Source organism: Phaenicophaeus curvirostris, chromosome 12 (genome assembly GCF_032191515.1).
Source record: "Phaenicophaeus curvirostris isolate KB17595 chromosome 12, BPBGC_Pcur_1.0, whole genome shotgun sequence".
Lineage (NCBI taxonomy): Eukaryota > Metazoa > Chordata > Aves > Cuculiformes > Cuculidae > Phaenicophaeus > Phaenicophaeus curvirostris.
Window position 1 is genome coordinate 5,739,450 of NC_091403.1, and position 16,395 is coordinate 5,755,844.

At 39.5% G+C, this 16,395-nt stretch overlaps 1 protein-coding gene across 1 annotated transcript in view; it reads right to left on the reverse strand.

The window, feature by feature from the left end:
- Positions 1 to 16,395, reverse strand: part of FBN1 (fibrillin 1) — a 144,098-nt gene that overhangs the window by 14,752 nt on the left and 112,951 nt on the right. Inside the window, exons 37-52 of the mRNA XM_069866952.1 lie at positions 15,735 to 15,899; positions 15,263 to 15,331; positions 15,026 to 15,151; positions 14,527 to 14,649; positions 13,733 to 13,891; positions 12,808 to 12,879; positions 10,704 to 10,829; positions 9,949 to 10,071; positions 7,065 to 7,190; positions 6,203 to 6,319; positions 5,664 to 5,792; positions 5,275 to 5,394; positions 4,697 to 4,822; positions 2,547 to 2,696; positions 996 to 1,061; positions 139 to 255 (exon numbers count right to left, since the gene is read on the reverse strand). Coding sequence (XP_069723053.1) covers positions 139 to 255; positions 996 to 1,061; positions 2,547 to 2,696; positions 4,697 to 4,822; positions 5,275 to 5,394; positions 5,664 to 5,792; positions 6,203 to 6,319; positions 7,065 to 7,190; positions 9,949 to 10,071; positions 10,704 to 10,829; positions 12,808 to 12,879; positions 13,733 to 13,891; positions 14,527 to 14,649; positions 15,026 to 15,151; positions 15,263 to 15,331; positions 15,735 to 15,899 — 1,914 coding nt within the window. The remainder of the gene's footprint in view (positions 1 to 138; positions 256 to 995; positions 1,062 to 2,546; positions 2,697 to 4,696; positions 4,823 to 5,274; positions 5,395 to 5,663; positions 5,793 to 6,202; positions 6,320 to 7,064; positions 7,191 to 9,948; positions 10,072 to 10,703; positions 10,830 to 12,807; positions 12,880 to 13,732; positions 13,892 to 14,526; positions 14,650 to 15,025; positions 15,152 to 15,262; positions 15,332 to 15,734; positions 15,900 to 16,395) is intronic.

Below are 16,395 nucleotides of genomic sequence, written 5' to 3' on the forward strand. Positions count from 1 at the left end.
CTTGGAGCCACTGGCAGGTTTTAAACACCTGCAGGGATGGAGACTCCATCCAGAATAACACAACCCCACTACATCTTACTGCCATACTTAGCAATTCGGGAGATTCTTTGGAATGGAAGATGAAACAGCGACACTTACCCACACACTGAGCTCCTTCCAGGATGTAACCATAGGGACATTCACAGCGAAAAGACCCATCTGTGTTGATACACTGCCCAAATTTACAGTTGTCTGGATCAAGGCACTCATCCACATCTTAACCAGAAAAACAAACAACACGGTAAGTGCAATTGACTTCAAGTGCTTTTAGACTTCTCTCAAAGAACAAGTGTTGTTCTGGCAAGAAATAGTCCCAAGATCACAAAAGAAATACTGATATTTGAATTTTATTATCTATTAGGATGAACACACAGAATGTGTATTGCAGGCCAGCTTTCAGAATGCAGAAAAACACCCCGATTCTAAATGTCAGATAAAAAAAACTCTGACTGGGAATATAGAGAGAGGAGTAGATATGAAAAGCAGTAGTCATCCAGCACTCCTTAAATGAAAACTTTTGCCAATAAGCCTAAAGTGCTGTTTTTCTTGGGAGAGAACAGAATGTACTGAAGGGATCTAGGAAACTGTGGTTTGCACTTCTGGAGTGTTAAAAACATTTACTGTAAATAGGCTACACATATTGTATAAGACAAGACAGGTATACTGTGCAATCCATTCTCTAGATCCTACATAAGTTTCCTAGCAAGTCTGCTCAGCATAAATTAAAAAGCCAAATATGCTACTCAAGAAGAAGTTTACTTTTTGATACATGAGGTATTCCACCTTGAATTTAAAATTGTTATGAATAATTGAGAAAAAATACACAGAGGTTTCCACAATTCATGGCTTTGGGAAATAGTTGTAAAGGTATCATTCTCAAACGAAAGGGAGAAAGGCTTAAGGGTAGAAAATAGCACACTGATATGACAACAGCATCGTGCAGTTCATGTGCTTACCCAGTCTTGCATCACCAGGTCCAACAAGGATGCCAATTCCAAACGGACAAATTTGTCTGAATGCCTCTGTAAGAAAAAAGAATAAATCCAACCGTAAATTAAATTCTACCTTGGCAATCAGCATTACCCGTGAGCTCCACAAGTAACTGCTGATACCAGTTCATCATCCTCGTGTTCGGGTCCAAAACTACAGCGTGTAGTCGTATAAACTTATAATTTAATCTTCTATTCATGTAAAAACTGTATGCTCGCTTTCCATTTCATCTGATCTCGTGTATGTATAGATCAGTGAGAAACTCAGCCCTGTGCAGCTGGACAGCACAGAACTTGCCTGTTGCTCAGGTCTTCAGAAGGAGACTCAGGCATCACATGTGCTTGAGCTTACCAGCATGCACTCAGGTAGCACACAATGGAGAATGTGCATGAGATACCAATTGAGCATCTCTTTTAATAAAAAGAAACAATTCCACCATCCATGACATGCCAAGACAAACTTCCCAGAGACCGATATCTTAAAGCTATGTCTTTTTTAAAAGTTAAGAAAAATGGCCTTGATATCATCCTTTGAGAACACTTTGGACTGTGAAAAACATATGTGCTGACACTTCAAGGAAATGCTGCTGTGTATAACATGCTTCTCCACTGACTTTGGTTCAAATGCTCCAGGGCAACAGAACGCAACGTGCATCGGCAATAGGCCTAGGAGGAATTCTCTTGTCTTCCCTTGGCTTTGGTAAGTATTGCGTGCAAAATATCTCCATGACTTACTAATGAAACGAACTGTATTAATGTATTGCTGAAACCAATGATGCTGTTAACCACATTTGTCAGCATGAATTAAAGTCCATTCAGCAAACTCCACCATGATGGCACAAAAGCCTGTTGGCTTGCTGGATGCCTAGTTACTCAGACTTACGAAGGACCCTAACAAAGCAAAGTGTTTCTTTTGCAACAGTCTAGGGAGGCTTTCCTTCATCAAGGCCAGCACTTTGTCATTCCCTGCTCTTTTTGCAAGTCGCTCACATTGATAAGATTGCAAATTTAAGTTTTCTTAATAGCAAAATGCAGTCATAAAATGTAACAGGGCGATTCAGACGTAGACCTGGTTCACCTGTTTGTTTGGAGGGGTTTTTGAGTGGTTTTTGTTTTGTTGGGGCTTTTTCCCTTCCTATCCCTATTTACAATCAGATTAATTCCATTTGTGTCTTTCCACTCACAGCCCATCAAGGACCTACTTACTCCTTTCCACTTTCTGCATGCGACACCTCCAGAGGAAAATACTCAGCACCTAATCACACTAACAAATAACAAATTCACCTAATCATACTAGCAAAAACCTAAGCAAACAAGGAATATGCTTGAAACTGGACTATAAAAGGACTAAGTTTTTTAAGACTGAAACGGCATCTCATTTATAGAGAGCAGTGACAGCTGTTAGGGTTAAACATCTCTAGAAAAAATATTTTTCCTAATTCCTTTTATATGAATTACAATCTTCTTTCAGCTCTGAGAGGCCATCATGACAGTAATGTAATCTCGTTAATAACGCACCATCCGCTTCCTCCGGGCAGAGTTCACAGGGATCTCCCCATCCCTGTCCCTTTAAGGCGCAGCAGCACTCTTGTTTGGAGTGGTTACGGGACTTTGGCACAGAACACTTTCCATCTTCAAATTTGGTAAAGCAGTAACTTACTCTCAGATCTGCAAAGACAAAAACTTGTTATGAGCAGGGTGACTTCAGCACAGTTTTCACTTAGAGGTGTTAATTGCAAAATTACACGAGCACCCCACAGCAAAACACCCAACTTCCACTGAATCTACCAAGAAGGACCATTATTGCCTCTGGGGAAGATCTGAAGAGGCGCCCTATTCCAGTAAAGGAAAGATAAGGGATAGTGTGTCCTACTACAGCCATGGAAAAAGGAGGAGTTTTTCTCCTTTGCCCAACAGAAGTGGAAGGGCTGTACTTCCCTCTAATCCTCACTCCTCACTGTAAAAACTGAATATTGATTTATTTATATTTTATTAGTAGTAAGAATCACTTGACTCAAAAGATTTTAAACAACTTTCAACTGTAATACTGTGTAGCATTAAAATGAGAGGCAATTTACAGCAGTGCTTTTCTTACTTCTTCTTCCCTGAGGTACACGCGAAGAACACTGCCCCAGTGACACTACATTCTACTCTCCTAAGCTGGTTAACCAGGACACTGGAGCAGAGCTGAGCTCACAGACCACAAAGATCCAGCAGGCAGAGAGCTGGCACCTCCCTGTGTTGACAGGGGAACAGCAATAGGGCAGTTGTGGAAGCAGCTGCTCATCCAGTTTTACAGCTGCAGCATCAATGCTGGGCAATCTCCAGATTTTACAGGAGTCCTAGTTAATGGGGTGTTTTAAACAAAACTTCGTTTGGCCTGAGATACTTGAAAAAAAAGAAAAAAGAAACAAACAGTTGTCTTCAGGGGATGGGGAGAAACAGACTTGAAGTTCGTACACACAAGTGTACATTTTCCTCTGATATTATGATTGAAACAACTGTCTGTCTTCATAAAGGAGCGAGATGATTAGACTGCATTCTTCCTTACGATTTTGTTTCTTTGTGATTTTTTTCTTCCTTACCGGAAGACTTAGACTGAATAAACCTCAAAAGCACAGCTAAAAAGGCCATGCTGCTTTTTTGAAGTTGAGTGAAGTAACTATGCCAAACTGCATGGTGGTTTGGAGACTTGGATGAATGTTTCAATGCAGGTTGGATTCATTTTTACCAAAACCACAGTTTCATTTAGCCCACTGTGAAGTGAAGAACTCACTATGGTGTCAACAAGCATCACTGTTCTGTGCCAAGCATAACTACAGAGGTCCTTATAAAGGTCTTAATCACCAGTAGTTCCCACTATGCACACCGTGTATAGGACATTTAATGGTGTATCTATTTAATAATTTCCAAAGTCTATAAACATGTTCCCTAATTTGCTGCGCTTGTTATTTATCCACAAAATACATTAACTTGTGGTTTTCCTTACTAGTTGATCAGCTTTTAGCATCTGATCTCTGTCTTAATGTCCATGTTTCGCCTCTGAACGGTGTATATGCTAACCTAGAAGGCAAAAGATGCTCCAGACTTTTCTAAGCAGATAGGTACTTATCGTCCACCCAACACTGTACACATTTTTTTTAGATTTTTCTTTTTAGATATTATTTTCTCTTCATGTTGCTCAATGTTTTTTCCACCCACACATCTGCGGAGAGAAATAGCATATAACAAGTGTTTTGGAGAATTTGGTAAGTCCTAGGAACAGCCTTATTCCTGGAAATGCTGCCTTTAGCGGTGCACTGCAGTAGTCTCCTGTCCGTGTTTGTGCTCCGTCTATGTTAGATATGTCACTGTCTATACAGAATCCAGGTAGCCTCAACAATTCTTCCAGGGGTGCAAGAAAGGGCTGCAGGGCAACATAATTTCCTCACTTAAGCTGGTCCATTTAACGCTATCTTCATCCCTTTTATTGCAACGTTCTCTTTAATGACAAACAGATGTTAGGGCAAGACAGAATCTGGCCTCAACTACAGAATTATCACGTTTTCCTTGCGAAAAACACTGTTCAAGTCCAGAGTTTTCTCAATATATTAGAAACAGGCAGCTAATAAGGCTTTCATAAAACAGCAAACAAATTTTGAAATGCCAGAAAGCAGGAATGAACGTACCTTGGCATCGCCTTCCTGTGGAAGACAACACAAAGCCTTCTGGACACAGACATTTGAAACTGCCTGGAGTGTTGCTACATGTGCCCAGGGCACAAATTTCTGGCTGTTCCACACACTCATCAATGTCTGTAAAAAAAGCAATTAAAACGATGAGAAATAAAAAAGTCTGCACTGGCAGCTGCACTACAGAAAAAGTAACCTTACATCATCACTGATATAAAACAGATTTGAAAAACAAAAAGGTCAAAACAGAACACACAGAATGAGGAACAAGAAATCCAGGTGCAAAATCTAGCGTTAGTTTTCAAATCCTCATGCAGTGGGCAAAGCTCAGCAACACGCAATCAACCAAACAACCTAGGATTTGATTTTTCTTGGGAGCAGATCAGCGAGTTCTGGTTCAAACAAAAGTTGGTGAAACATTTTCTGGGAAGTAAGTGACTTATTAGTGGCTCGAGTTCAGAACTGTGCACCGCCACAAAAGACTAAACATTACTCAGGTTTAAATGCAGAGGAACGTGGTAACGACTGTGAGTAGCTAGGAAACAGGATAGAAGAAGGATCGGCTCTATACACACCTTCACATTTGTCATTCTGCAGGATGTATCCAGGAGGACAAATACATCTGAACGACCCATCCAAGTTCTGACATGTGCCTGGTGAACATTTTCCAGGATCCAGTGCACACTCATTGACATCTAAAAGAAAAGAAAGACAATGCATTTGGGATAATTGCTGTTATCTCACTAAATCTGTGGCTGAGGCTGCTTTAATCCTGATTCCATCAAACTGATAATGAAACTTCCCAGGAGCAGGAGGAGAGTCCTCTTCTCATTCTCTCATCATTGTTTTTGCTCTGCTAGTTACACTGATGACCTTGTGATGATTCTATCTGACATCATCTACTGCTTTACTGTTTAGTCAAGGTTTGTTGTACATTTTTTCTACTCTAAAAGAAAACACTCACCAATGCATGTCCTTCCATCCAGAGCCACCTCATAGCCATCATTGCAAAGACACTGGAAGGACCCAATTGTGTTTACACACTGACCATTCCTGCAGAGCATTCCATTTCCACTTGCACACTCGTCCACATCTAAGAAAAATAACATTGAACGCTATGTCAGAAACACCTGCAACAAGTGAAATTGGTTATGTGAGATTTCTGTTTCCACTCTATTGGGACAGGAACTTCTAATATGTAAATAATCCCCCTTTTCAAAAGTAAGTGAGGAGAAACATCAATATTGGCCTATGCTGTATAGCTGTCAAAGCAAGAGTAAAAAGAGGAACAGTATATATGACATGCAAACATTTAAGCAGCTACAGAAAAGTAAGGAGCATGTAATCAAAGAGGCCTTTTCAGACTGAAGAAACCTGGTTTTGTCTTTATGATACAGATCATGCAAGGTGCAATCCTAATTCAATACAGAAAATGGTTTTAATGGTACTTCCATTACAAGCAGACAGTCTCAGAAACACACAACTAGGCTCAGCACTCCTTACCTATGCAGTCATTGTTGTGTGAGAGGATGAACCCCAAATTGCAGCGGCAGTTGAAAGAGCCAATGGTATTTCTGCAGGTTCCGTTCCCGCAGGCATCTCTCTCACACTCATTAATATCTACAAATGAGAAAAAACAAGCAGTAAAAATTTAAACACTGATGGGGAAAGGAAAGCCTGTAGCTATCCCACAGGCATGAGAAAAAAATCCACTGCCAACAGAGTGAATAGAAGGAAAAAGATTTTACATAGCTTACATTTACAAAAGTAATCGAGGATCCAAAAATCATTTTTCCTACTGTGGCTCCTATCTCACCCTTCCCAAAGGAATTTTAACCTATCTTGAATCATAAGCATTCTGAAATCTCATTAACTTGCTCAGAAAACAGACACTACACTAACAGCTGTGAATGGGTTAAACACAGAACTTCCTTCTTTATGAAGATGACAATGTCTTAACACAATTCTCTGGAAAGAAACCTACCCTTCACTTACTCAGTTAATAAGCAAGCTGTATATAATTGCCTCATTGCAATAGTCATCTATTAAATTCCCTGCCTTAAGGAATAAATGGGACAAATGCTCCACAGATTCTAAGAATGGAACATTTTTCTGAAAAATGAAATCATCAGCAGTTAGCTTGACAGGATATAAATTCTTAAAGGTTCAGTCTCCACAATGAGCTGTTCTTCATTTATTATCATCTTCCTAATTGCCAGCTCTGGTTTTTTTGCACCTTTGCTTTGTGGTAAATGGTTCACAATCTCAGTTCTTGTAAAGCATATCTGTCTACTTATGACAGAGACAAGAGACTTATTAACTGTAGTAATGGAAGCCTGAGTACAGCTTCATTTCATATACTTGCCTATACACATTGTTCTGTCATCGTTGGTCTTGAATCCATTGTGACAAATGCAGTAGAAGCTTCCAACGGTGTCAATACACTGCCCGTGGCTGCAGATATTGGGAATTTCTTGACATTCATTCCGATCTGAAAACAAAGGTACACAGTGAAAGTTAAGGCCTCTAAACTATAGGGCTGGAAAGATGCCTTAGCAGCAACCATGACAGTGAGAATTCAGCGCACAGCCCTAACTTAAAGTAGTATTTTTAATTTCTTAATGACAAAAAAGTATTAGTAAGTAAATCTCAGAAAAGGGGCTATTTGCTTGTAAATTACCTGTTCCAACTTTTGTGGAGTCGATTAAAAATTTAGTGTAAAAATTAAATTTACTAAACAAACTCTTGCTGGAGAGAAAGCATATCACCATGGCTTTGAAAAGCAAAAATTAATGTCATGAAGTTGTACAAGGAGATTTCCAAGTGCTCTGGCACTGACTACGCAGCGGACAGGCAAGCCGCATATAAATCACAGCTTGTATCCTTTTTGTGGAAGTAGCTACCTGCTATTAGCTACCCTTGATTAGCTCACAGAAGTCATACAAAACAGAAAGGGAGATGAATCCCAGACTTCTCTCTAAGCTTACAGAGACATAAAATGCATTGTAGATTTATCTGCTCATTGAGTAGAGATAAAATGGGTACATGTACACAAACGTGTTGTAGCATCCATGCCTCATGCATGCGATGATCCTGTAAAGCAGACAAAGCTCTAACAGCAAGAACAGCCACTGCTCTGTGGGGTTAGAAAATATTTTGCCAACAGCAGCAAACACTCAACTGCGCGATTCTGCAGAGAGAAAGCAGGAGGCAACTCCTGCCAGCACGCGATATGCTGCCTTACAATAGCAGGGCATCTCTTACACTAGTTCAGCAGCTCACTGCTTCCCTGCTACTCTGGTTACAAATTATTTCAGGCAGAATCCGGGATTTTAACAATAGTAAGTGGAATAAAATGTCAAAGAACAAAATGTTTACTGTCCAGTACATTTTTTTTCCATAACGGATCAGAAGCATGAATCAAATGAGGTCTTTCTGTTGATCTCATAACCAGCAAGAGCTGGTTTGATTGAATATACTTCCTGGGGGTTTGCCCACTGCAGCTCCAAAACAGAAGAGCTGAGATGCTGCCATAAGCTTGTAATAGAATCTATCAGACTTTAGGGTTCAGTGATTTTTATTCTACATGCAATCTAAGCACAGCAGACACATTTTCTTACCAAACCATCATTCAAACTTCATTGCAAAACTATGATTCAAGTTGTTCCTAACTGCAAAGACTTTAATGTACTAAATCTTGTTTCCCTGCCTCCCCTGTCCCTTTTCTACTCTCCAATTACCATATGTATAATCCAAATAGCCCCCATCCCTGTGATTACTGTATATCAGCTGCAGCCACTCGTCATTTTGGGTAGGTGTTCACTGAGGACCAATGCTACTAATGATCCTGCGGCTAATTAGAGTCTAAAGGAGGCAGAAAGGAAATCATGCTGTCTTAAGAACTCCTAATCTTCTCATCTCAGGAGAGCAAAGACAAAAGAAAAACTATGACTCTCTTTGGTGCTCTGTGGGCAAAGGAATAGTGAATTAAAGTCCCAGGGAAGTCACTTCTTTGGGGGTAAACAGAGAACACTGTAACTTTTTAAAAAAAAATGGGAGGCAGAACTGTCTTCAGTGCCAAAAAAAAGAATTTAAATGAAATATGATTTATTATACCACAACAGATTGCACCAGAAGAACGCTATTTTGACAGTAAGATAAATGCAGTACTCCCAGTGCTAGTGTCTGTGATACATCAGTTTTCATTCAATAGCACATAAACTATTGGGATGTGATCATTTTCCATGCAGTAGCACGACTGATCCAATACTGCAAGGTGCTTAGTACTCTCCGCTCTCAGCAGAGCAGTTGGGAATTTCCTTCCTTTGCTGGATCAAATACTTTATCAACCACTTTATTTTGACTCTAATCGTGTAACTTTATTTTCACTAAATACAAAGTAAGAGTAAAATACAGGGAAGTATCACTGCTTGTGCCAATTCACATTGGGTATTGTAACCCATATCAGAACCTTCCCTGGCTCTTCCTGTACTGCTGTAACGAAGCCAGAACAATAATTACATTAGGAACATATTGAATATTTACATGTGCCACTGCATGGCTTAACAAAAGAAAGTTTTAGTTCTCATAGTAGTGTTCTGGTTGTTCGTACACCTTTTTCCCTCAAGGGTCACATGAAACAATGAAAAACAGCACTGTAGGGAAAAGGCTACTTCCTAAAACTCATGTACTTAGAAGCAAAACCCAAGGAAAAACGTTATCAGTTTCCTTTGTAATTATTATTTTGTTTGGAAATGTATATAATATTTAGAGCTGCTTGGCTCACATCAGTCTTTAAAATCTGTACAATCCTTCAAGTAATCAAGATAACATGAATGCCTCTCTGGGCTATGATATTAGAAGAGCAAATAGATTAGAGAACTGTAGTCCTATTCAAAAAGTATTTTAAAATAATATTCAAGGGCCTGTTGAAATCCACAAAAAAAGCTAGGAAGTTTAACAATAAGCTTAAGTTAGTTACTGCATATGGCCTAGCAGATAAGTCCACATTATCTGCAGAGACCTCGGCAAGCAGTGATTTATTTGTAAAAATACAAGTGGCAAATAAAGTGCTAAATCGTATCTAGCAAATTATAATGAAAAGCAAAAGAATTCATGCAGAAGAAGGTCCCTGTCAGAGGACTTGATCCAGTTGGAAAATACTCAGGAAAGAGTTTGTTATTTTAGAATTTTTTTAAATTTTACTACTTTTTGCAGACCCTCACAACAAACAAGCCAGAAATACTCACCTACACAGCGGCCAGTTGATGTAAACCTGTAGCCAGGTTTACAGTCACAACGGTAGCTACCAGCTGTGTTGACACATTCTGCATTTTGCTGACACACTGGTCCATTTTGGCATTCATCAATATCTGCCAATACAAAAAGGGGAATTTCACTGTTATGGTAAGCTGGCACTAGAAAGATGTCAAACCTACTTTGGTTTTAGTTTTCTTTCTCATCATGAAAAAATAAATTTACTGATGGAAGTAGGTGTTTGGTCACATCAAGGTATCTCCAAGTAATGATCCTAAACCCAAACGCCTCATTTGTAAAATTCATTCCTATCAAACTCATATCGTTGTCTTCAGTTTCTCTATTAAACTGAATAATACAATGTCAGGAAATGTTTAAATTGGAAAAAAAGTATCATGTGTTTATATTTACAGAAATCTTTGTTCCAACAGAAAATAATTTTGGATTAAAAAAATTGTGCTCGTGATCTGACTGAAGACTGCTACTCTTTTCTTGGCTTTACTGTCAAATGTGAAAAACAATTTCTTTCCATGACTGACTCATACTCCTTCAAGGCCTTGGACATCTGATGGAAAATCTGCTATTTTCTACGCAGAAGAATTCAACATGTCTTAATTAGTGCAGACTTATTACATTAATACCAGATTTTTTTCCTCATTAAGGATGACTTGCAAGCATATCAGATTTGCCAGCGTCTGGATTGCCATCTGGCTAAATCCCATTTCTCTGAATAAGACCAACGCTGTACCTTCACAGATCAGTAGCTTGTCATTGTAGAAGAAACCCACAGGACACTCGCATCGGAAGCTGCCAACCATGTTTATACAGATCCCATTTTCACACACTCCAGGAATCTCTCGGCATTCATCAATATCTGTAAGAAGAAATTTTTTTCGAGTACTTGTGAACAGCACTTCATGAACTCTTCCTCTACAGAATATGTCCTTACGCTTTTTTCCTGAAGAGAACTATCAAATACATAACGTGAGCATCAGAATGTGCCCAACGACAATAGACAGTGAGTCATTCCAAACTGTGGAAATGTAGGTAGCTCCTATTTCATCAGGTTCTGACTTTTCACTGTAGCCAAGACAAATCCTGCCACACAGGAACATGAAGAGTAGAGCATGTCTCTCTCCATGTCTCCCACCTACAGCCCTGATGAACCTCCTCACTCTCACTGTAGTGACTGGGAAAAGCCAAAAAGAGAGAATTCAACTGTCTTTGGTTTAATTCAGAAAAGCATGACTGAATGCAAACAGTTGTCAGAATTAGTTTTGCACTGTTTCACCCGTGTTAATTTGAAGAGACTTTCATGGTTTTATGTAACAGTTTGAAAAGTGCCCATGCCAGTGCTGCCAAGGTGCTATTAATTAGATTGATTAAGCCAGGCAGCCAGGGTTTGCCAATGCTGTATATACACCTGGGTTAAGTAACAGATTTTGGCAGCTAATAATCCCAGCTGCTATTACAATTATGTGTCTTGCCTACTGGGTCCTTAAGTTACGCGTCTTTTAATATTCTGAGAACAAGAAAGAGTTCAGAGACTCCTCCAAAGCCAAGCCCTTTAGTAAAAATTGCCACATGCATTGATGTACACAAGACACAGAATACAGTCGGAAACCGTCATCTAATTTGAGTTTCCATCAGATAATGTATTTTATGGTTTTTATTTTGCTGCTGGATCAAACCATTCTTTCCTACATTAGATTCTGTAATTCGGAGTCCTCTGATTATATAAGGGAAAAGTAAAAGTAGAACTGCTTCTATTTCTGAAACAACCACCTGGAGTAAATATATGGAACTTTAATGCAAACAGAAAAGTAACATCATGCAAGGGCTGTAAACTAAATATTACAGGGTACACAGACAGAAGGGACAGAAGCAACTCCTGTGCAAAAGCAGCAGGCTGAGTGCTACAACCTAGTGAGCCCTGCCAAGACCCCAAAGTGGCAGGGAGAGCCTGTGATCTGTACAGGTTCCCATGATCCGAGGTCTCCCTGCTGATGCTGATAAATGGCACAATTACCTCGAGTAGACTCAGCAACAACCTGGGCTAATGCTAACAGCTAGAAGGGGGAATTTTGCTTCTCAGAAATGACCTGGTCAATAATAAATAGTGTACATTTCTGTAACTTACTTAAAAATTACATTCCCCACTCTACTAGAAATATTTCCATCTAACTAGCTGAACACTGCATCACAGCAACAGCTGAACATTAAAGCACCTGGTTACTGCCTATATGCTGCCTCTCTCCATTACAGGGCACATTATCTGCTTCTTATTTGCATTTTTGTGTGAATAAAACCAAAAGGAAGTCCCACCAGGGATTTAATCAACTCCTTGTCTTAGAACTCTTCATTCTCTCCCTCTTTTTGTTTTGCAATTTGTTACCCATGATTCAAATGTTACACACAATAACATATGTGTGAAATATTCCAGCTGAGCAGAAAAAAGGATTTTTGTGTCAAACCAATACGCAGGGGACTGATGTGAAATGTCAGATTACATTGCTGCTTTAGTCTGAAGGAAAGACACCTAATTTCTCTCAGACCAAATGCTGGTTGGCGCCACTCCCAGACCTCTTATTCTTGGTATCTGTGCCCTCCTCATTTAGTCCCAATTAGAGTTTCTTTGGAGCTTTATGCTGCCTTGATTACAAGCAGCAGTTTTTACTGTTGCCAGCTAGGAGGAGCTAGGCAGAAAGTTTGCAGGCTCAGACTTAAATGGAAGGCTGAACTCCATTACATTTTAGTTCCTCCCATGAAAAAAAAATTGGGAAAACAAACCTCTTCTCTCCCCGGCATAGAGGTAGCAAGAAATTCAGTTCAAAATAGAAATTACAACTCACCAACTGGTAATCCTGTATAAATGTCAATGAAGAAGCCAGGCCTTTGACTTCCACAGAGTGTGGAGAATTCATCTGCAACAGGATAACAAAGCAGGGATTCTAGTATTTGGAATTAAGCAGCAGTCAAAAACTCATTACATCCTTTGCCCAAGAAAATTCTTTTTCTACTCTTTCAGCAGCTGCAGGGCACACAGAGGTAAGTAGACCCTTCCCCAGGGCCCACAGAGGTAAGTAGACCCTTCCCCAGGGCCCACCATGTGTTGTGCTTAGTATGGGTTCTCAGTCAACGACCCCTGAAATTACCAAATAAAAAGATGTAGAGGCCTCAGATCACACGTTGATTTTCCTTTGCATATGCTTATCTCTGTGCATTACAGTTCTTCTGTATGAGTCCAGATTTGACTTTTAAAAACCTGAACTGTAAGTTGGGATTTATTCTAATAAGTGTCTAGAAAGTTTGTTCTTGAAGCAAACCACCCTGAAGCACAGTGAGATGTCCTGGGGTCAAGTCTGAAGAGTCTTACCTAGTGTAGTGACCTGTGTGTCTATACGCTAGCCCAGAAACTCCTACCTCTTACATTTAACTGCTTGATATGGATCATTCTCAGAGGAGACCAAGGTACCTCTACAAACCCACGGCTACCACAAATGCCGTTTGTGGCAATCAGCAGCTGAGACACAGCACAGCAGACAACATATTGTTGGAGCCATGCCAATAAAACCTTGGTCCAGGCCACAAGACTTGATCAAGAAGCATTTGCAAAGACATAGTTTAATCAATATAGAGCATGAAGTCTCACAGACAGGGAAACTATCCCAAAGGAGGCATAGTCCAGCACTATGAACACGAACCACTCCACACAGGCCTTCCTTGTAACTAGGGCTGATCACCTTTAGACAAAAAAAAAGGTAATTAAAAACGTACCAGTGCTCGGGATAGGACACTGTTCACAAGGCTTATTCCACGCACGTCCAATGTTGTACGAACAGCAGCACATTTTCTTGGTCATATTAAAGAGCAGCTCACCATCACAGGTTTGATTGTCAGCATAGTAATTTCTGTAACACAGACTTCTTCTCATGTCTGGGAAAATGGAGAAGAACCCAGGGCAATGCATTAGCAACTCTTCTGAAAGATGATCTACTTGATGGGTTTAGGAGATATTTCCTTCAGATATGTATTTTTAGACCCCTCTCAAGCAGATGCTGCAGCACTGTAGACTACTACAGAACAGCCTGTCCCTAGAAGATGTCCCTAAAAGTAAGAAAATGTGTTTGCTATACAAATATTCAAGAGCAACCAACACTGCTGTAACACTAATTGAACTCATCAAAGGATTCAATATTAGCCTTTTGCCCAACACTGAAAACTATGAGCTTGTTTATAGTTCTGTACGCAGATTGCGACTTCATTCTGTGAAGCCTGAGGAATTTTAATAGCATTTAACATGTAGAAGCTTTTAAAGATGAAGTGAAACTTGGAATGGTTGAACGTAAACAGTATCAAGTTAAAGGAGAAATTCTGAAGAGGCATTGCAAGATCTGTATTAAAATTGATCTGCCTTGCTTTCTTTAATAAAAATGATGAAAGAAGCTTGATCTTTCATTTAACTAATTCTTGTATAACTAAATTAAGAGAAACAGTTCTGATTTGTGCCCAGTAACACCCTGGCCCAAAGCACTAAACTAAAGATTTAAGAAACACAAAACATCCCATACCCATACAGTTGTTTCCTCCATTGACCTGCATGTAATCAGGAGGACAGATGCAGGTGTAGTTCCCAACCGTATTGTAGCACGTGCCAGGTCCACAAATACCAGGTGTATCACACTCATTCACATCTAGAAGAGAACAAAAAGGCAGTGCCACAGAAGCTTTAGTGATGAGTACTTTCCTCAGACACACCGCTAAGGAAAATTAAAGGGGTAGCTTTCTCTTAGCTTGCCAAATAGCTATTTTTTATAGCTGGTTGGTAAATTATGTTTTATTTAAAGAAAATTGTTGGGGTTCCTGATTTTGATGAAAATCTGACCATTTTAAACAGAAATTTGCATATATTTCAACACAGTTAAGAAGGAATTTTCTCTCAGTGCAAGACTTCAACTTCTTCCACCACCAAGCTTTACACTGCTTGGACAGATTCATTCTTCTGCATATTGACCTGTCATCATTTTCTAAGAATAAAGGCAGAAGACTAGTTGAGTGAAGGCTACGTACCATCGCACACTCGAGTCTCTTCATTCAAGTAGTACCCTGATGGACACTGACACTGGAAGCTACCAAATGTATTAATGCATTTTCCTCCTTGGCAAAGTCCAGGCAGTTCTTGACATTCATCAATATCTGTTCAAACAAAACCACAAACATTTCATTTAAGCTTTTCCATGAAAACCAATGCTTACTAAAGAGTTTCAAAATTTTAGATGTGTAAGTATAGGAAAATGCAATTATTACCTTCTAATATAACTGTAATAGGGTTCGGTCGGAATCCTTCCCCTCCAGGGCAAAGAACCTTATATTCAGCTGAAAACAAAATAGATTTATGAACCTAAGATAGTAGAAACACTTTCAGCACAATTATTTTTGAAAATGAATCAGATTATTACACATAATTTAAATGTAAAGTAAAAAAGTAATCAGATACAAACATCAGGTTTTACCCTGTAAAATCAAGTGCCATTGTATTTCATAATGTAGTTTTTTGTGTAAAAGCAAACTTGCTCAAAAGTGATAATAATATTCTAAATAAATAATCTTTTTGAAAGACTAGTAAAGTTGTTGGTTAAGACCAGAGGAAACCTGTCCAATGCAGATATACATCAAACGATTACATTGGTATTTGAGTTATCTGCCTAAATTAGAAGAAAAAAAAATAATCTAACAAACACATTGATTATTTGTGTTTAACTTAGGAAAGGTGACTTACTTGTGTTCACAAGTGGGCAATGTTCACAGGGAACTCCCCAAGCTTTGCCCAGGGAGCAGCAACAGGAGGCCTTGGAAACACCCACTCCGATTTCATTGCTGCAGAAGGTGCCACCGTTATCTCCACGAGTTTTAATGTCCAGGTAACAGTTGCCAGATCGTGTATCTATTCAGAATGCACATAATGACAAACCCATCTTATGAGAGAGGAAAACACAACACATCATCTCAGGATAAGAGATACTTTCAGGTGGCTCTTGTTTCTTGTAGAACAGCCGAAGAAAGTAACCTGCTGTCCAGGAGGGCCCAACTTTTCCCACTTAGATAGGATGGTTCTGCCTCATCCCTTGGCTTTGCTAGACTTTTCACAGAATAGGGAATTTATTCTGCCTGAATAACTGCAGTTCAGCCAGGCCTTTTCTCGTTTTGATTCACATTTTCACCTACATTTGTACATCCTTCCAGTTCCAGGAACCCACTCCTTTCTCCTCAAGGTTAACAAGCATGCAAATGTCTACCAACTGTTAGAAATTTCAAATACATTTGCATCCTCTCAAACAAACAACCGCCCCCGCTCCCAAATATCAGAGAATTACTAAGCAGTTAGAGCTTAATACAAGAGCATTTCCATCAGTTGTGAAGCTGCAGCAAGGCAATCCAAG